General features: G+C 42.7%; 1 protein-coding gene across 4 annotated transcripts; it reads left to right on the top strand.

Moving 5' to 3' along the window:
* The first annotated feature begins 6,273 nt into the window (after positions 1-6,273).
* Positions 6,274-15,516, top strand: LOC118392796 (plasminogen activator inhibitor 1 RNA-binding protein-like). 4 transcript variants are annotated; one of them, XM_035784802.2, is made up of 9 exons: positions 6,274-6,637; positions 8,035-8,230; positions 11,095-11,235; positions 11,598-11,666; positions 11,888-11,962; positions 12,135-12,306; positions 12,396-12,455; positions 13,460-13,705; positions 13,850-15,516. In XM_035784802.2, exons 1-9 carry the CDS (start codon positions 6,382-6,384, stop codon positions 13,907-13,909), a joined length of 1,275 nt encoding a protein of 424 aa, XP_035640695.1. In that variant the 5' UTR covers positions 6,274-6,381; the 3' UTR covers positions 13,910-15,516. The 4 variants fall into 4 exon arrangements, with proteins under 4 accessions (XP_035640695.1, XP_035640694.1, XP_035640693.1 ...); XM_035784801.2 differs by having other exon boundaries at positions 11,595-11,666; XM_035784800.2 differs by having other exon boundaries at positions 6,275-6,637; positions 11,095-11,238.
* The last annotated feature ends 6,006 nt before the right edge of the window (positions 15,517-21,522 follow it).

The raw sequence follows: 21,522 nt of genomic DNA, 5'->3' as shown, positions 1-21,522 counted from the left end.
GACAGTAGTTCTGTCCTCCTCTTCCCTGGATATTTCTTTTTTGCTCACTGCTGATTCCAGAGTCACCTCTACTATTCTGCTTACATCAGGGTTCTTCTGACCTCAGGGCTCTGTATTGGAGAGCCCAGTTGACTGTGGTGGTGTCTCTTATCACTTCTGTATTGATGACCAACCTGACTTAAAGCATCCTGCACTCTTTCCCCACCCTCCTCTGGAACCTGCTCATGCACGTTCTCTGGCTGGTGTGTATGTGTGTGTGTGTGTGTGTGTGTGTGTGTGTGTGTGTGTGTGTGTGTGTGTGTGTGTGTGTGTGTGTGTGTGTGTGTGTGTGTGTGTGTGTGTGTGTGTGTGTGTGTGTGTGTGTGTGTGTGTGTGTGTGTGCGTGCGTGATAATAGTATTTGTTAAAGGGGAATAATCATTTGTTCCACTCAACTGTGCATGTCAACGCTCAAGTTTTCAAGATGTATTCAGTTTCCAAGATGCTTTCAGTTTCCAAGAAATATGGTGCATTTGGAAACTATTCAGACCTTAACTTTTTCCACATGTTGTTACATTACAGACTTATTCTTAAATTGCTAAAATAGATATTTTTCCTTCATCAATCCACACACAATACCCCATAATGACAAAGCAAAAATGTTTTATTTATACATTTTTGCAAATGTATAAAACATTTAAACTGAAATATCACATTTACATAAGTATTCAGACCCTTCACTCAGTACTTTGTTGAAGCACCGTTGGCAGCGATTACAGGCACACCTGTATTTGGGGAGTTTCTCCAATACTTCTCTGCAGATCCTCTCAATCTCTGTCAGGTTGGATGGGGAGAGTCGCTACACAGCTATTTTCAGGTCTCACCAAAGATTTTCGATCAGGTTCAAGTCTGGGCTCTGGCTGGGCCACTCAAGGACATTCAGAAACTTGTCCCAATGCCACTGCTGTGTTGTCTTGGCTGTGTGCTTAGGGTCGTGTCCTGTTGGAAGGTGAACCTTTGCCCCAGTCTGAGGTCCTGAGCTCTCTGGAGCTCAAGGATCTCTCTGTACTTTGCTCTGTTCATCATTCCCTCGCTCCTGACTAGTCTCCCTGTCCCTGCCACTTTAAAACATCCCCACAGTGTGATGCTGCCACCACCATGCTTCACTGTAGGGATGGTGCCAGGTTTCCTCCAGACGTGACACTTGGCATTCAGGCCAAAGAGTTCAATCTTGGTTTCATCAGACCAGACAATCTTGTTTCTCATGGTCTGAGAGTCCTTTAGGTACCTTTTGGCAAACTCCAAGCGGGCTGTCATGTGTCTTTTACTGAGGTGTGGCTTCCTTCTGGCCACTCTACCATAAAGGCATGATTGGTGGACTGCTGCAGAGATGGTTGTCCTTTTGGAAGGTTCTCCCATCTCCACAGAGGATATTCTGGAGCTCTGTCAGAGTGACCATCGGTTTCTTGGTCACCTTCCTGACCAAGGCCCTTCTCCCCCAATTGCTCAGTTTGGCCTGGTGGCCAGCTCTAGGAACAGTCTTGGTGGTTCCAAACTTCTTCCATTTAAGAATGATGGAGGCCACTGTGTTCTTGGGGACCTTCAGTGCTGCAGCAATTTTTTGGTACCCTTCCACAGATCTGTGGTTCAACACAATCCTGTCTCGGAGCTCGATGGCTTGGTTTTTGCTCTGACATGCACTGTCAACTGAGGGACCTTATATAGACAGGTGTGTGCATTTCCAAATCATATCTAATCAATTGAATTTACCACAGGTGGACTCCAATCAAGTTGTAGAAACATCTCAAGGATGATCAATGGAAAAAGGATGCACCTGAGCTTAATTTCGAGTCTCATAGCAGAGGTTCTGAATAGTTATGTAAATAAGGTATTTCTGTTTGTTTTTTTATATACATTTGCAAAATGTCTAAAAACCTGATTTCTCTTTGTCAGTATGGGGTATTGTGTGTAGATTGATGATGGGAAAAATATGTCATCCATTTTAGAATAAGAATAAGGCTCTAAGGTAACAAAATGTGGAAAAGGGGAGGGGGTCTGAATACTTCCGAATGCACTGTATTGCTTTCATCATGATGATGAGTCTGATCTCTCTGGCTTATTTTGATAGCTTAGAATCTTTACCAACATATTCACCTTGACTCAGTAAAAATGGAGCGGAGGCTCTGGTATGTACACACATAGACACACACACACACACACAATGTAGTAGAGGCTCTGGTATGTACACACATAGACACACACACACACACAATGTAGTAGAGGCTCTGGTATGTACACACATAGACACACACACACACAAAATGGAGTAGAGGCTCTGGTATGTACACACATAGACACACAATGGAGTAGAGGTTCTGGAATTTACCACACATAACGTGCCCTCACTGGTGTGTACAAGCACCAATAGCACTTCTACCTCTCACAGTGAACTATTGATACAGATGACCTTTCTGTATTTATATCGCACACAACATTAGCACTCATCTCTGTTTGTATTTTAATGCTGTGATTTAAGGGTTTGATTCATCTATACCTCTTTTAATTGTGCAGTTCTGGCTGTTTATGCAAAAACCTGATTCTAGATCCTCGTGCTAAATACCAAAGTCTAACCTCACGTCCGGGAAACAACTACACACACCCTCACAAGGTAGGCTATACAAACCACAGATATCCATGACTGGATATCTGTGGTTTGTATAGCTATAGCCTAGCTAGTTAGCTTAGATTGACTGGATAACTGGCTAAGCTATAGCTGTACAAACAACAGATATCCAGTTAATCCAAACTAACTAGCTAGGCTATAGCTATACAAACCCAAGTCAATTCAAGTGTGTGATACTGTACACATTAAAAGTTGTAAGCCGTTTTCACAACAACCTCAAGTTATCTGAATCTGTGACATGAACATCACATATTTCTATTGTTGTTTTTTAAATACAGTACCAGCCTAACTATTTTTGAGTACCAATCTACCAACCAAGCAAGATCTCAATTTCAGTCATATCAGCTTGGCAAGTATTGATATTAATTTGTCTGATTATATTACTCGTTAGATCATTTTGAAGTGGTGGATTGTAACTGTAGATTAACATTGCATCCGTACAAATGAATAAATATTAAGTAATTGTTCTATCTGTTGGGTGTCATGACTTGCATTTCTATCCTTGTCAAATCCACTCCAGAAAGCCATTTGCCAGACCATACTATCAGTATCAGCTAGTTGTTTAGCATCAGTCCCCTGCTGTGTCTGATCGCCTCTCTGTTCCCTTCTTAGATGGATATTGATGGGACATGTCAGATGCCTTGTATGATAAACTACTGCAACTGGAAGACAAAGTGCACAGGAAACTGAAGGAGGAAAAGAAGGGTATGAGAGCAACTCCACAGTAGCCTGAATGAAGGAACACTGGACAAGAGAGAACTCCTATCTAATGGACAGACACTCCTATCCTGTGCTGCAGATGACTGAGGCGATAAAAAAAACTCATCTGATTGACACTACGTCATTGATGGAAGTGATGAATACTGTTTGCCTTATTTTTCTACATTGGGAGGCCTCAAAGACAATGAGTGCTGGTATTATGTTCTAATTTGATTGCCACCATGTCACTCATTGCTGCTGCTACTAATGTATTGTATTTGCATTGCATGTATTGTCACAAACACATTTTAAAGTATGTGTATTATTTAATGTATCAAATCATGTAATAACATTCCAATAAACCATATGACTTTTATTAATGATGTCTGCCCCACTGATACCCTGAATGACTTTGTGGATTCAAAGTGGTAGACCTACGCTAACTGTAATGATTTTGTTAATTTTAACCAGCATATAGGGCCTACTACTGTAAATGCATGATCCACTTCACATAATTGTTTCTCTGGCTTGCTTGTTATTTTAGTGCTGTGATAACTATCAATAAAAAGGTTTCACCAGACATTGAAATAAAAGCAAATATGCACATAGCTTACTCACAACATAGGCTACACAAAAACAGAAATATTCACATGACGTGCCATCACTGTCTAAATAAATGCATAGTGTCAATCAATCCAAATTGCGCCACGATTGACTGTTGTCTCCACATGCAAATCCTATGCGGTCCATTGTTAGGAGGCTGTCAGCAGTAGGTCTACTATCCCCCATAAAGTTCACATATGTGGTCTGTGTGATCCAGTCCCCTGTTCTCTGTGGTGTCCCGCCGGGGTGCGCACATGTGTGGTAGTGTATCTGCTCCGGGGGTGGCTGGGCGCACACCCAGCAGCTGTCGTCCTCTGCCGGAGCCTCTGTCAGCATCTCCTCCTCGACACCGCTGAGTTTTGGGTTGCAGAATGCCCAAACCATGCCGCAGAAATACACGAAAAACGAACCCATGACGAAGACCATGAGAGCGTAAGATTCGATCATCGCCTTCGTAACTGCAGATGTCATCGTTCATGTGAATTGTGTTGTGCGTAATTAATTTGCATACACTTTCCACCAAACAAACACCTCTCTCTCTCACCAGCAACAATAGGCTGAAGCAAGCAGATAAATCGCCGCTATAAAATGATATAGAGAGCTATAGAAATCCAGACAAACATTGATATCCCGCCAGAAATGACTTGGAGAGGTAGTAAATGGCTTTGATCCAGCCTCGGAGGAGCATTCCCTCTGCGCAGTCTGATGTGATGTCCTGGCAGCTCAATGACAATGACAGTCACTACTGTCCCGTCTGTAGAGCGGTGGAGATCATGAGCAATTGCTATCAGGGCTCAAAAACATGATTCATCATATTCTTATTTTAGAGAGGACAGCATCCTGGGATGGGTCAAACCTTTAACAGAACCAGTCATGGCTAGGGTGGGCGCTAGGCAGACAGGAAAAATTGGATGTAAAATGGAGCTTCCCTCCCTGGAACGAACCCCTTTCATCTGTGGTGTCAAAGTTGTACCATTTCTCAGAGTCTGGTTGATTCCTCCACTATAGACATGGCTAAACTGTGTCTCTCAATGTACATAATAATGTTGACAGACATCAGGTAGGAGTTATGAGGTTATCTATATATAAATGAGTCATCTCACAGTGTTTGTACCCTGTTGAAGACAGCTTGTCTGTAGAAACGTTGTACATAATTATTTCTCAACTTAATTTTTTTGTTGTTATCAGGTTATCAGCCTTATGCACTCCTAGCAGGAAAATACACCTATTTAGGTCTGCGTCCATATTAACCAAGTGTCTTAGAGTAGGAGTGGTGATTTACGATAAATGTTGCCTTTTATAATGAAGCAGATTATTATGGACATGACCTGATCCTAGATCAGCACTCTGAGACACTTGATAAATACAGGCCCAAATCTCAGCACTTCAGAGGCCACTCCACACAAATAAAATGTTTATACCCTCCATAGGCTACAAATAGTAATTCAAACCCTGATTAATCCTCTTTGTAATAAGATAGAGACATAATAAGACACAAATCTGTTAGGCAGTGGCTGGCTGGCTCTTCTCCTCTGACTCCTCTATTGCTGCCATCTGCTGCCCTTAAATGATCTTTCCAGACCTTTCCTGTTTGACCATGACTCCTGGTTCTCTTTTAGCTAGCAGCATCCCATCTAAAGGAGTCCGCATACTAGCTGGCCCTCACACTTTCTGTGTCACTCACCGTAAGTTGCTGATCAGTATTCCTACCCATATCCAATGAAATTATTAATAGCCCCTAGGGCCTATAAATCCAATCAAAGTGTATTGGTCATATACGCATGGTTAGCAGATGTTATTGCAAGTGTAGCGAACCAGCATATACTGATACTTAAAAGATCACAAAATATTGACTGTTCTGAGTTGTGCATAGATGTCTCAGGTCACTACCAGAACAGTGTTTTAGATTTGTAAGTCAGACTTGGTCAGGCCTAGGCCTAATTGACATTGCAAAGAACTGTGGAGGCATTCTATGGAGCAACAATGTTGCAAAATGTTTGAGAATGAATATGGCTATTAGGTGTGTGTGTGTGTATACAGTGGATTTAGAGTCTAGAAAGGGTGGGAAAGATCTCCCATACAAGCCTCATACAAAGTAAATGCTTGAATGCAAATTGAAAACTACAACAGACAGCATGAGCATTCATGTTTGTCAACTGGAGAAAAACTAAATGATTAACTCGTCCCTCGTTGTGGGTATGGTAGTTTATTTGAGGGAGCCGCCCCTTATGTTTTCCCGACACTCTCCCTCATCAAAGAACTACACGCCCCACCCGGCGCAAAAGTTTTTGTCCCGGATGTCTATCACGCCGGAAGAGAAGAAGGTTCTTTCCCCAGCCATCTTGTGGCAACATCTAGCGAAGTGTTCGCACCAAGCCTCGTAGAATCGGAGGAAAATCCTGCTGAAGGGGCGCCATCATGCCCGGACATATGCAAGAAGGTTTCGGCTGCGCCATAGCTAACCGATTCGACCAACTATTTGACGACGAGTCGGACCCGTTCGAGCTGTTGAAGGAGGCGGAGAACAAGAAGAAGGAGGCTCCTGTCCCTGGTGCCGCTAAGACCGCGGCGCAAGCTGCCAAGCTCCAGAAAAAGGAGTCCCAGAAAGACAGGAAGGTCGTCCCTGCAGATAAGAAAGATGAGCCTCTGGCACCGGTGACTCTGAAGAAAGATGGTAAGACTGTTTACCGCAATAGTTGTCCTCTTGATCTGCAAAATCGCAGTTCGCCCTGGATAGTTAAGTATTAACTTTAAGTTAGCTAGCTAACTTAGCTAGCAATGCTTTCAAATCCTCCATGAGGTCGACATGATTCCCTTTGTCAACTAAAGTTGAAACGCTTATCACAGACGTTGCACAAAAAAGTCACGACAGTGTAACTAGGTGTGGTACATTATTGTGCCCCCTGAAAACGAACTTGCAGGCGAACTTGTTTTGCTGCCAATATTAAAACGCCTCTGGCCTTGTTTAGCCAGGATTGTTAGCCGCAAGTTAATTAGCCAACGTTAGCTAGCCAAAGTAATTTGCTAGCTTGCTACCAACTACCTGTTGACCAGTGTTTGATAAGTGCATACTTGTTAAATGCACGATTGGCGAATTATTTTTTTTTGCAACATAAATTGTTTACCTAGCTAACCGTGTATTCACACCGGGGTGTAAGCCAACTTTCACATGTGAAGCAATCGTGCTAGGTTAACATTTAGGCTTGTTTTCTAACTAGTTAACTTACGAATTGGCTAGCTAGGTCGCTCACTAGTCTTTCGCTACCTAGTTGCATTAACCCGTGTCGTGACCAACCGCGTGGCCCAGGTTTGGACTGCAACAGCGGCAGTCACCTAACTGTCACTCGCTAAGTGGCGCACATTGTTCTCAACAAGGCAGGGAATGATGTCATCTTGCGTAGCGCGGTTGTGAATGTGAATATGGGCGTTTTGTGTTAGTCTCAAATAAAGAAGCTTCACGAGTATGCTTTTTCTGCTACTCGGTAAACGAACAAGGTTAGAGAAGGCGATATATATTGACCAAACAATTACATTGTCGTTTACGTCTGCGTGAGTAAACTAGTGTTACTCGCCTATACATTGTCATGGTTAGTGTAAAATAGGAGGCCCCTGTATTTTGTTAGCAGCTCAGTTACGGCAGTCAAAAGCAAAGTTTTAAAAAAAAAATGGAACCCCAAGAGAAGACAGGTGCATGCACCAACGTGCGTTCAGCTGCTGGTGGAGCATGGTGTGGGAGTCTATTTTGGTCAACAGTGGGAGGGACTTGTCAGACCAGTCTTGGAGCATGTTTTCATCTGCTGTGTACTGGCATGGTGGATAATACAAAGCTCAACCTCTGTTTGTATATATTTTTTAATTCTCCTTATTTTAATAGTGTGCCCTTACACTCCAGTTCAGCACATCGGTCCTGCTCTCTTTTGGAGTTGGGTCTTGAGAAAAGTTCTAACTGTAGTTAGTCTCCATTAAATTCCTGAGTTATTTTAGCTAAAGAATCTTTGGGAGGAAATGAGTATTGTACTTTTTTTATTAGGGGATCAATTACTAACTCTCCTCTGTCCTGTCCTACTCCAGGACCTGGTCCCAGGAGGATGGGTCCCAGACGTGAGGGTCAGGGACCCGCTGGGGGTCCACCCCGTGAGGGCCAGGGCGAGGGCCGCCCCCCTACAGACAGACCCCCCCGGACAGACAGGCGGCCGCCACGCCGTTTCGAGAGGCCCCCCGGCGGAGAAGATAAGCCAGCCGAGGGAGGAGAGTTCTCTGTGGAGAAGTGAGTTCTGGGTAGAGCAAGGCTGTGTTCAGTTGGCACCAAACGTGGGTGTTTTGAAAAGGAGTGAAAGGCAGAAGAACTACTCCCACACAATAATACCACTCAGATTCCTGTGGGTACAGACCTTTGTTGCAGCCAAGCAGTAACCCATCTGATTTCACAAACTGATATTAGTCCTTAACACTAGAACCGCTGGGCCTCGAGGAGGACCCCCCTCAAGCTAATGAGCAGTAATTCTGACTGCCACATTCTAACATTGTAATTAATACATTTCATATATGCTATCAAAAAGTAATAATTTGGTTGTTTATGAAGGTCTTAGGTAACATTAGAATACGTTTTTTTTATGTAACACAATATCATTTTAATTAGTTTAGTGTTTTAGGCTCTGTAAAAACGCAACACAAATTTAAGTGTTCGGTCCATTTTATTTGTGGAGTTGTTACAACTATGAAACAGAAGGCCTTTGTGTTGGGACGAGGTAACAACTTGTTTTAATAACATCTAAATATATCAGTAGCCTAAACATACGTGCCATGTGTGCTTGATAAATATTGAATATTGTCACAAAGCAATAATAGCATGTTAACTTTCTCAGTATGAAAGCAGTCCAAAATTGTAAATTGTTAGCTCGCGCTTACATGGTGTCACATAAACAACGAGACGTTGCTGATATTGTTTTTTGCTTGTGGTGTAGGGTCTGCTCTCTGATGACATTTTGTGCTGAGATTGTCACAAGTCTTATTTTATCTACACGGTGCTGTCCTCCCCTGTCTGTTTCATTTGGTGGTGGCTCGGGCACCTTCTCAGGGTGCACTGTTCAGACTTTTTTACGCTTAAGCCTCGGGGGTTCAGGTTGAGGCCCAGAAGAATAATCATCAGAGATGTCATGATTCATTTCTTCCCCGCCATCGGAGTAATTTTCATTCAGATTTTGTTGCAACGCTAACGCAGCATGTGCATCCATTCGTCTTGGCCCATTACGCATGCTTTCACTGTGTACTCCAAGTAGGCCAGAGTGGACTGATAAGACTGTGATTTGGTGGACTAATATAGGGGACATATCATTTAGAGATTATAAACAGTAGAATGGCCTGCCCTGTTTTTCACTGACAATTGGTGATTACATAATTATGCATTGTTTGCTTCCCTGCGCTCATCCACTCTTCTCCCAACTGGGCACAGCACCTTCAATGCTCGGGAGAAGTAGGGGCAACGGGGAAAAACCCACAAACTTAAATGACATACCCTCCTAAAACTGGTTATAACTCAGGTTCTGTTTGCGATATTAAGATTCTAGCGACAGTGTTGTAGAACCTTTTAGGAAATGTCAAGTACGGAGGGGACATGATGGCATAGTAATAATTTTATTTAAATTCATGGGCAGTCCAAATTACTGCTTTAGCAGTTCTGGTGATGACTGATACAAATGACAGAACCCACACTGGCCTTCTGTAAGACAGTATTGTTCTCGCTTAAAAATGTAAACTTACCAGTCGTTTATTGTTAACAAAAGTGACCCCCTTCTCTATTTGACAGGAATTTTCCCCCTCAGGCTGTCAGAGGTAACTCAAACATACCTTGATTATGGGTTCCACTCCAACACCACTCTACTGTTAAGTTACAAAGTCATGCCACTTTCACTGATGGTTTTTCACCTTTGCCTTGCCACTTATATTAAACTAACCACACAGCAGGGTGTGTATGTAAATAGTGGCGGTAAACATATAAAACCCTATTATGATGCATTTCAAATACGTCTTTTCTGTTGTATAAAGAGTTGCTGATCTCTCATAAATAGCCAGGTTTTTCCTATTTTTAAATTGAAATACTCACAATTCAACAGTGATTTCTCTTAAGGTAGAATCCTGCATCGGATCGGATACCCATGGCTACATATCGGTGAGCCGCAAAAATATCAACTTGTGGGTGAAATGAACATTCTGTCAACATGTGGGTCGGATCGTGGTTCAGAACAATTACATTGTGGGCTTAAAACATTTTAAATCAAGATGATACACTTTTTTTTAAACCCATGAGCTTATTGGGTTGAGACAAGGCAGACAAGGCTTTGAGTGTGTGTGGAGCTGGGAACTGTCCCTTATTTGTGTGGTGCCAAAAAATTATAATTTGTCCACATGCAGAGATCATGTTCCCTCTCCTCACGTGAGAATAGGCTATATAACGTGTAAACCAATGCGGCTGTTAAGTTTGATAAGCCTACTAAGTAAATGTAGTCTATTTTTGTAGCCTATATTCGGTTCTGGGAATGGTTTAATTAGACCTAAACTATTTGATAATCTAAACAATATTTAATCTAAAGGTATTGTTTTAGGACAGCTATTGGCTTTCATCACAGTTAAGGCTAATTAGAAGGCTCTTTCAGTGGTTTGAGTGACTTGTTGCATTGTGAAAATGTTTTTTTTTTTTTAATTCATGGTATGGTTTCTGTTTATCCAAATGTTGAATAGACATGCAGACAAATTAATTCATGCAGGGAAGGGGATTAAAAATAATGATGCCTACTACTCTGGAGTCACAAACAGTTAAATATATTGATGTTATATGGCGGGGTAACGGATCGGCTCACGGAACAATTCTATCTATCTATCGATCTGGGTGAGTCGGGTTGCAGAGAGAACTCTTTCCTGATATTGGGTGGGACTCAGAATTATGTGGCCGGGGCGGATGCTGCTCCAAAAAAACGGATCCCTGCAGTACTCTACTCTAAGGAAGGATGGAATTAAGAGTGCATTTTGAAAGTATTCAAACAGTGCCTAAGGAAAGGTAAGATCTGTAATACACATCAACTGTAGCTTCCTGTGAGGCAGCCTGTTGATTGGTTTGTTTCCTTGTCTGTCCAGGCCCATTGGTGATAGGCAGATGAGAGGACGTGGAGGTGGCCGAGGTGGTATCCGTGGCGGCAGGGGACGGGGCATGGGCAGGAGCGACGGCTTTGACGCCAGAGGAAAGCGTGAATTCGACAGACACAGCGGCAGTGATCGGTCGTACGTCTTCTGTGTCATGTTGTGAATTATGTATTAACTCTGGGATGGATAAATCGTATCATTATTAGGCCGATTTTCTACTCCGGATCTAAATGGCATGCTCAATGGAGAATCTCTATTCTAACTAGATTTTTTTTGTCCAGATTGGGGGGCAAAAAATTATTTTTGGGGTCATTATCCATTGAGATGAATTTGTAGTCCTGCACTAGGCTTCATCTTTGTCTGGAGAACTGGTGCATAAGAACTACTTGTTTGAAGTATAAGAACTAGTTTTTTTTTTTAAATGTGATAAACTGTGTTTTTTGCTGGAGAGATTATTGATGTGATGCTGTGCACTAAAGCCCATGTTGTTTCAGCAGCCAGAAAGGTGAGGAGAAACGTGGAGGAAGTGGATCTCACAACTGGGGCACCGTCAAGGATGAGATGGGGTGAGCAGCACAGCCGACCTAGCACAACACTTTTTTTCTCTCTCGACTTTCTCAAAGGAAGGCTGTCTGCAAACCTAGTGTTGTTGAGTTACCTTGTTCAATTGTGTGTAAACTAATTTGACGTGTTGAGTCAAGACCCCTGGTCTCTATACTGTCCTGGTCACCTGTCAACATAATCAATGTATGAGAGCTAAACTTCTTTTTTTCCCCCCTCTCCACAGCGAGCACGACCAATCGAACGTGACCGAGGAGACCCCCGAGGGAGAGGAGCCTCGGCCTGCTGATTCTGAGAACAAGTGAGTTGAGGGCTGAGCCTTAAACCATTTCTCCCTCTTCTGCCCAGTGTGCATTCGTTCACTCCCTCTCGGGAATTTAAAAGCACGGTCTGGATGGGTTCTCCACCATATTTCTCATATTCTCCTGCCAGTTGTGTGTTCTGACAGTTCTGTTTTCTGCTGTGTGTTGTAGGGAGAACGAGGTTGGTGAACCTAAGGAAGTGGAACCCAAGGAGATGACTCTGGATGAATGGAAGGCCCAGCAGGACAAGGAGAAAACCAAGGTGGAGTTCAACATCCGCAAGGCCAACGAGGGAGCCGACAGCCAGTGGAAGAAAGGATACGTGCTGCACAAGTCCAAGGACGTGAGTAGACTGTCAAAACCACACTACTGACTTAGCCTCTGTTTTTTATTTTACATGACCTACTATGTTTTCGTCCCTCTCCAATAAAGGAGAAGAAAGCTGATGCTCTTATTGAAGCTGCGGTGGAGGCTGAGGCAGTTGCCCCTAAGGTGAGTATCACATCTGACAGAAGCGCACGCACTCTCTCTCCCCATGAAAATTAAAGGGTGAGTGTGATATTTTGGCAATTCTGGCTCTTTTTCTGCCTACCCCCCTGAACTCATTGATAGCATTTGGAAGGAAGTTGGTTGTTTTGTAAGCTATTGCTAACTAGCGTTAGCACAATGACTTGAAGTTCACAGAAACCGCTAACATGCTTGGATCTAATCATCAACTCTTATCTAAATGATATGAGCGCACATCTGCTTCACTACGTCTGAACTGAATGCAGTCCGGAAACAAAATAACAGTTTCCCTGTAACAATAAATCTATACCACTTACAGTACAATAAAACATGTAAAAATGATTCTCGGCTCTTTATGAACTCTTGAAAAAATCCAAATTTGATGATTTAATTGACACAGTAACATTATTATTTTAATCTGTCTTCACACCTCCAACAGTGTCTGTTCTCCCAGGGTTTTGTGGGAACATCCAGCCTCAGAAAGCCACAGATAAGGTGTGCTTGACCCCTGTGATAGCCCACAGATGGTCATCCATCCAAACAATATCATAAATGGTGATCGAGTCATGCTGGGCCTTGGCATCTTCATTGTTAACATTTGTTCGCTCAATTTGAAACTTTACACGCGGTGACTTTACAAGTGTATCCATGAGTTCATCCGAGTCTGGTTAAGTATAAAGATGATTGATTGTCAAAATCTTACACTCTCCCCTTAATGTCGAACTCGCCAGAACAATTGTCAGTGTGCACAGTAAGGGGCTGTTTGTTCGCTTGCTGTCGGCTAGGTGGTTTTAGGGACTACCCACCGGTGGGCAACTGACGGCTGTCATTTTTGCCTATTTCTACATGTAGAATTGGTTTGCAACTAAGTGCTTTTAAACCAGCAGACGCTTAACAATCCTACTGGTCTGTCTGCAATAAGATGACAATGTTGCTCAGATGTGTTTTCTGTCATTGATGATGATCTATTTCTTCCCCCGGTCTCTCAGGCTGAGGACGATCACCACTTCCGGAAGCCGGCCAATGACATCACAGCCCAGTTGGAGATAAACTTTGGAGACCTTGGACGCCCCAGCCGTGGTCGTGGTGGGCCCCGTGGCGGCAGGGGGAGCCGAGGGCGTGGAGAGGGCAGAGGAGAGTTCCGTGGAGAGTTTCGTGAGCGTGAGCCCAGGGAGCCCCGTGAGCGTGATGGTGGAGCCCCCACCAGGCCGACCCGTGGAGGACGCACTGACAAGGTAAAGCATACTAATTACTACTAGTCTGTTACAGCTGCTGTGGAAAGGATTTGGATTAAGTACACCATACATGGTCATTTCACTATATATGTCTGATCAATTTCATTTCCTCTTGTTTCCCCAACCTTCTAACACTCCTCTCAGCCGAGCGGGGTGATTGTGCCCAATGTGGATGATCCAGAGGCCTTCCCGGCCCTCGCCTAAAATGGAGCGGCTGCCCCATTGGCCCCCAGGAGCCCTTAACAGTCCCCCCAAGCAGACCCCTAGGCCCCTCTACGAGGCTCGCATGTTTCTGAATCCTTCAGCAAAAATGGTATGATGGAGATGACCGTCATCGCTCATGACACTCGCATCTGAGGACTGAATTTTACCCGTTTTGGAAAAAAAGAGGGGGGGGGGGTAACGGAAAAGAAAAAAAAAACAAAGAAAAAAGAAAAGGACTTGTTGCTACTTCCGGAGGTTTTGTACTTAGAAACAAGGTAGCAGGGACGTTTTCATACGGTATTTTTTTCAGAGATTATGCGTTCTTCATGAATAGTTTTTTTGTATTGCTGCTTGAGAATATGCATTTCCAAATATAAGGTGTGAGAGGAGTTATCATTTTAGCTTGTGGTGTCCCATAGCTGTGGAGGGATGGAACCCAAGCCAACTAGCTCTTACCATACTGGGTATTTCTGAAGAAGTTTCTGCATCATCACTCAGTGAGATTTTAAGGGCTGCTTTAGTTCTGGGGTTTTATGTATTATAATTTTTTTTAAAGTAAGGCCTAGACCTCTGATGTAGGCCTGTAAAAGTACACTTTTTTTTCATGGTAAGAGCTCTTTGAGTGAGATTGTATTTCTGCAGATAAGGACATGCCTTGATCGTTGATCTAGTGATTGTACCTACACCCAACAAATTGTTAAGAGTAGAGCCTAATTCACTTATGTATTAAAAGGTATTTTGTATAGAAAAGTTTCCAAATGACTCAATAGATCACTTGCAGGGGGAAAGAATTATTTAAAATGTATCACTGACTTCTTTGGATCGTGTGGCTCCTGAAGGTGAACATTGTACTGTTTCAGTACAATGTACACCCTCTTGGGCTGTGTCAATGGTGTACCATCTCCTTGTTTCCTCTATACTGATCTGGAAACACAGTTGACATATATTAGTTCAGGTCCAAGTAAAGAAGAGGAAGCCAATTTTAGACTAGTGAGCTGTATCGATAGGTCCCATTGTACTTTTTCATTTCCACACTTGGGCTGTGTCTCAATGGTGTACAGTGGCTTCCTCTCCTTGTTTCCTCTATACTGATCTGGAAGCACAGTTAACATATTAGTTCAGGTCCAAGGAAAGAAGAGGAAGCCAATTTTAGACTATTGAGCTGTGGCCTTGGTCATTTGGAAGCCTTCAGGCCTTGCACTGTTTAAACACTCCACTCCAGGGCAGTGTTCAGCAGGGCACCGTGTTACGCAATGTTAAAACATAAATATACTTCATTAGAACAGATGTGCTCTTCTGAAATGTAGAGTAAGGAGTCATGTCAGCTCTACTTGTGGCATTTCTATCTGCAACACTGTACATCGCACCCTGCTGAACGGGACCCAGTATACTGATACAATTGTGAACCTGCTCCTGCAGTATTTCCTGTGGTAGTTGAATATCCTCCATTTTGATTTTACCTCTGGTTCCCTACTGCGGCACTACTGCGTAATTGCTCTGAAAGAAATACAGTTGTGTGTGTGGATCAGCCAAGTGCTCTACAGATCTGTGTGAACTCTAACCCTGCTATTATAGACCTCTGTCGGTAAATAAAGAAGGTCGATTCATTTTTGCGTTGTTGACTTAAATTCCGACACATGTATCGATACAGAATCACACACACAAGAAGCCAGTTTGTGAGTTCGTTGCTTGCCACCGACATGGTGAAGTCTGAAAATGTATGTCCCTCTGCTGTGTTATGGTAGTTTGGCTGATACAAAATGAAGTCTTTATAACCCAACTGGAAGTCCTGACTCACTGTGTACTACGTGGGTTGAGTCAGCCAGGCTAGTTTAATGGTGCACTGGTTCCTGAGTATAGTGGAATTAAGAAATTAAACATGAGGCCGATTCACTTCATTCTGATTGCAGAAGTTTTAGCTCCCTAACCGTGTAATTTAGCTGTATAAATTGAAAGCTAAGATGTTTCTTTTCGAGATCTACAGTACCGGGACAGCAGGTAGCCTAGTGGTTAGTGTTGAGGCCAGTAACTGAAAGGTTGCTAGATCGAATCCCCCAACTGACAAGATACAAATCTGTTGTTCTGCCACTGTACAAGGCAGTTAACCCACTGTTCCTAGGCAATCATTGTAAATAAGAATGTTATTAACTGACTTGCCTAGTTAAGCAATGGTTACATAAAAATACCGGTCCAATTTTGGTCACACCTACTCATTTAAGGGTCTATTTTCTACATTTTAGAATAATTAAGACTTCAACAATAAAATAACACATGGCTTAATTTAGTACCCGAAACTGTTAGAGTAAATATATTTGAGATCCATCAATAGCCACCCTTTGCCTTGACGACAGCTTTGCACACTCTTGGCATTCTCTCAACCAGCTTCACCTGAAATTATTTTCCAACAGCCTGGAAGGAGATCCCACATATGCTGAGCACTTGTTGGCTCCTTTTCCTTCATTCTGCGGTCCAACTCATCCCAAACCATCTCATTTGGGTTGAGGTCAGGTGATTGTGGAGGCCAGGTCATCTGACGAGCACTCACTGTTAAAATAGTCCTTATATAGCCTGTAGGTGTGTTGGGTCATTGTCCTGTTGATAAAAAAGTGATTGTCCCTCTAAGTGCAAACCAGATGGGATGGCATATCGCTGTGGTAGCCATGCTGATTAAGTGTGCCTTGAATTCTAAATCACTGAATGTCACCAGCAAAGCACCCCATCACCTCTATACTTCACAGTGGGAACCACGAATGCCGAGATCATCCGTTCATCTACTCTGCGTCTCACAAAGACATGGTGGTTGGAACCAAAAATCTCAAATTTGGACTCATCAGACCAAAGGACAGATTTCTACCGGTCTAATGTACATTGCTTGTGTTTCTTGGCCCAAGCGAGTCTCTTATTGGTGTCCTTTGGTAGTGGTTTCTTCGCAGTAATTCGACCATGAAGGCCTCATTTACGCAGTCTCATCTGAACAGTTGATGTTGAGATGTGTCTGTTACTTGAACTGTGAAGCATTTATTTGGGCTGCAATGTGAGGTGCTGATTTCCGAGGCTTATAACTAATGAACTTCTCCTCTGCAGTAGAGGTAACTATCTGGGTCTTCCTTTCCTTTGGCGGTCCTCATGAGAGACAGTTTCATCACGGGCTTGAAGGTTTTGTGACTGCATTGAAGAAACAAGTTGCTTATTTGAGCTGTTCTTGCCATAATATGGACTTGGTCTTTTACCAAATGGGCCTACCTTCTGAATACCACCCCTACCATGTCACAACACAACTGACTGGCTAAAACACATTACGAAATATCACACTTTAACAAGGCACACCTGTTAATTGAAATGCATTCCAGGTGACTACCTTATTAAGCTGGTTGAGATAATGCAAAGCTGTCATGAAGGCAAAGGGTGGCTACTTTGAAGAATCTCAAATATAAAGTCTATTTTGATTAAACACTTTTGGTTACTGCATGATTCCATGTTATTTCATTATTTTGATGTCTTAACTATTATTCTACAATGTAGAATATAGTACAAATTTAGAAAAACCCTGGAATGAGTAGGTGTCTAAACTTTAGATGGGTACTGTATATATTTTTGTAGCCCTGTATGATGGGTCGCTACTGTATATGTATATTATTGATATATCAGACAAAAGCCTTTGTTCAAGTGGTGAATCTGTCATGGATATATCTTTTACATCCACATAGAAAGAAACAATGATAATCATATACCATAGGCCTATAGTCAAACAATGTTCTAAGTAACTTATAATAACAAAAACTGAAGAAAATAATACAAATGAAGTTTCCACATCGTTGCTGAACTTTCTGCTCACATTTCACCAGGCAATAAGCTTCCACATCGTTTCCCCTTCCTGTCCTTACTTTTATGACTGCCACACTTCCGTATTAATGTTTTAATTTCCTTTCATCCAACAGCGCTAAGTCTTTCCATAGGCAAAATCTCATACCACTGAAATCGTTAGTGGCTTGTCCTTAATCCAATTAAATAGCATTCATGTTCTTGCTAATACAAGTTTCCATTTTCTAAAAGAATCAGTCTAAAAGGGTTCAGAACCTTGTTTCATGATTAATGACCAGAATCTGGTTGGGCAACCCTAGAAACTGTTCAATGAATTCGGAATGTATTCAGACCCCTTCACTTTTCCCACATTTTGTTACATTACAGCCTTATTCTAAAATGGATCTACATCAATCTACGCAAAATATCCCATACTGACAAAGTGAAAACAGGTTAAAATAAATGTATTGCTGATTTATTCAGACCCTTTGCTATGATATTTGAAATTGAGCTCGGGTGCATCCTGTTTCCATTGATCATCCTTGATGTTTCTACAACCTGATTGGAGTACACCTGTGGTAAATTCAATTGATTGGACATCATTTGGAAAGGCACACACCTGTTTATATGATGTCCTACAGTTGACTGACATTTACTCCTGAGGTGCTGACCTGTTGCACCCTTGACAACCACTGTGATTATTATTTGACCCTGCTGGTCATCTTTGAACATCTTGGTCATATTCTGTTATAATCACCACCAGGCACAGCCAAAAGAGGACTGGCCACCTCTCAGCCTGGTTCCTCTCTAGGTTTCTTCCTAGGTTCTGGCCTTTTCTAGGTAGTTTTTCCGAGCCACCTTGCTTCTACTCCTGCATTGCTTGCTGTTTGGGGTTTTAGGCTGGGTTTCTGTACCGCACTTTGCCATCAGCTGATGTAAGAAGGGCTTTATAAATAAATGTGATTGATTGACAGTGCATGTCCAAGTAAAAACCAAGCCATGAGGTGTAAGGAATTGTCCATAGAGCTCCGAAACAGGATTGTGTTGAGGCACAGAACTGGGCAAGGGTACCAAAATGTTTCAGCAACATTGAAGGTCCCCAAGAACACAGTGGCCTCCATCACTCTCAAATGGAAGAAGTTTGGAACCACCAATACTTTTCCTAGAGGTGGCCGCCCAGACAAACTGAGCTATTGGGGGAGAAGGGCCTTGGTTGGAAGTTGACTAAGAACCCGGTGGTCACTCTGACAGAGCTCCAGAATATTCTCTGTGAAGATGGGAAAATCTTCCAGAAGGACAACCATCTCTGCAGCCCTCCACCAATTAGGCCTTTATGGTAGAGTGGTCAGATGGAAGCCACTCCTCAGTAAAAGGCACATGACAGCCTGCTTGGAGTTTGCCAAAATGCACTTAAACGACTCTCAGGCTTTGAGAAACAAGCTTGTCTGGCCTGATGAAACCTAGATTGAACACTTTGGCTTGAATGCCAAGTGTCACGTCTGGAGGAAACCTTCATGGTTGAATTGCTGCAAAGAAACCACTACTAAAGGACACCAATAATAAGAAGAGACTTGCTTGGGTCAACAAACACGAGCAATGGACATTTAGACCGGTGGAAATCTGTCCTTTGGTCTGATGAGTAAAATTTGTGAATTTTGGTGTGCTGCCCACAGTGTAGCATAGAGGTGGGGGTGCTTTGCTGGTGACACTGTCTGTGAATTATTTAGAATTCAAGGCACACTTAACCAGCATGGCTACCATAGCATTCTGCAGCGATACGCCATCCCATCTGGTTTGCGCTTGGTGGGACTATCATTTGTTTTATAATAGGATAAAGACCGAAAACACACCTCCAGGCTGTGTAAGGGCTATTTGACCAAGAAGGAGATGGATGGAGTGCTGCATCAGATGACCTGCCCTCCACAATCACCCGACCTCAACCAAATTGAGATGGTTTGGGATGAGTTGGACCGCAGAGTGAAGGGAAAGCAGCCAACAAGTGCTCCGCATATATGGGAACTCCTTCAGGACGGTTGGAAAAGCATTCCAGGTGACTACCTCATGGGGCGGCAGGATAGCCTAGTGGTTAGAGCGTTGGACTAGTAACCGAAAGGTTGCAAGTTCAAATCCCCGTGCTGACAAGGTACAAATCTGTCTCTCTGCCCCTGAACAGGCAGTTGACTCACTGTTCCTAGGCCGTCATTGAAAATAAGAATTTGTTCTTAACTGACTTGCCTAGTAAAATAAAGGTAACATTTAAAATGAAGCTGGTTGAGAGAATGGCAAGCATGTTCAAAGCTGTCATCAAGGCAAAGGGTGGCAACTTTGAAAAATATCAAATTTAAATATATTTAGATTGAACCCTGTTTTGGTTCCATATGTGTTAGTTCATAGTTTGATGTCATCACTTTTATTTTACAAAGTAGATAAAAAGAAAGAAAAAGCCTAGAATGAGTGTGTCCAAACTTTTGACTGGAACTGTACAGTTGAAGCTGGAAGTTTACATACACTTAGGTTGGAGTTATTAAAACTCGTTTTACAACCACTCCACAAATGTCTTGTTAACAAACTATAGTTTTGGCAAGTAGGTCATGCACAATCTACTTTGTGCATGACACAAGTAATTTTTCCAACAATTGTTTTCAGACAGATTATATCACTTATAATTCAATATCACAATTCCAGTGGGGCAAAAGTTTACATACATGAAGTTGACTGCCTTTAAACAGCTTGGATAATTCCAGAAAATTATGTCATGGCTTTAGAAGCTAATGATTGGCTAATTGACATCATTTCAGTCAATTGGAGGTGTACCTGTGGATGTATTTCAAGGCCTACCTTCAAACTCAGTACCTTTTTGCTTGACATCGTGGGGAAATTAAAAGAAATCAGCCAAGACTTTATAAATTAAATTGTAGACCTCCACAAGTCTGGTTCATCCTTGGGAGAAATTTCCAAATGCCTGAAGGTACCATGTTCATCTGTACAAACAATAGTATGCAAGTATAAACACCATGGAACCACGCAGCCGTCAGACCGCTCTGGAAGGAGACGCGTTCTGTCTCCTAGAGATGAACATACTTTGGTGTGAAAAGTGCAAATCACTCCCAGAACAACAGCAAAGGACCTTGTGAAGATGCTGGAGGAAACGGATACAAAAGTATCTATATCCACAGTAAAACGAGTCCTGTATAGACATAACCTGAAAGGCCGCTCAGCAAGGAAGAAGCCACTGCTCCAAAACCGCCATCAAAAGTTTGGTTTGCAACTGCACATGGGGACAAAGATTGTACTTTTTGGAGAAATGTCCTCTGGTCTGATGAAACAAAAATAGGGCTGTTTGGCCATAATGACCATTGTTGTGTTTGGAGGAAAAAGGGGGAGGCTTGCAAGCCGAAGAACACCATCCCAACCGTGAAGCACGGGTGTGGCAGCATCATGTTGTGGGGGTGCTTTGCTGCAGTAGGGACTGGTGCACTTCACAAAATAGATGGCATCATGAGGTAGGGGAAATTGTGGGTATATCAGTCAGGAAGTTAAAGCTTAGTCACAAATGGGTCTTCCAAATGGACAATGACCCCAAGCATACTTCCAAAGTTGTGGTAAAATGTCTTAAGGTCAACAAAGTCATGGTATTGGAGTGGCCATCACAAAGCCCTGACCTCAATCCTATAGAAAATATGTAAGCAGAACTGAAAAGGTGTGTGCGATCAATGAGGCCTACAAACCTGACTCAGTTACACCAGCTCTGTCAGGAGGAATTGGCCAAAATTCACCCAACTTATTGTGGGAAGCTTGTGGAACGCTACCTG

The sequence above is a fragment of the Oncorhynchus keta genome, chromosome 1 (genome assembly GCF_023373465.1).
Source record: "Oncorhynchus keta strain PuntledgeMale-10-30-2019 chromosome 1, Oket_V2, whole genome shotgun sequence".
NCBI classification, from domain to species: Eukaryota; Metazoa; Chordata; class Actinopteri; order Salmoniformes; family Salmonidae; genus Oncorhynchus; species Oncorhynchus keta.
Note: the sequence above shows the minus strand (reverse complement) of the source record. Positions and strands in the feature narration are given on the sequence as shown.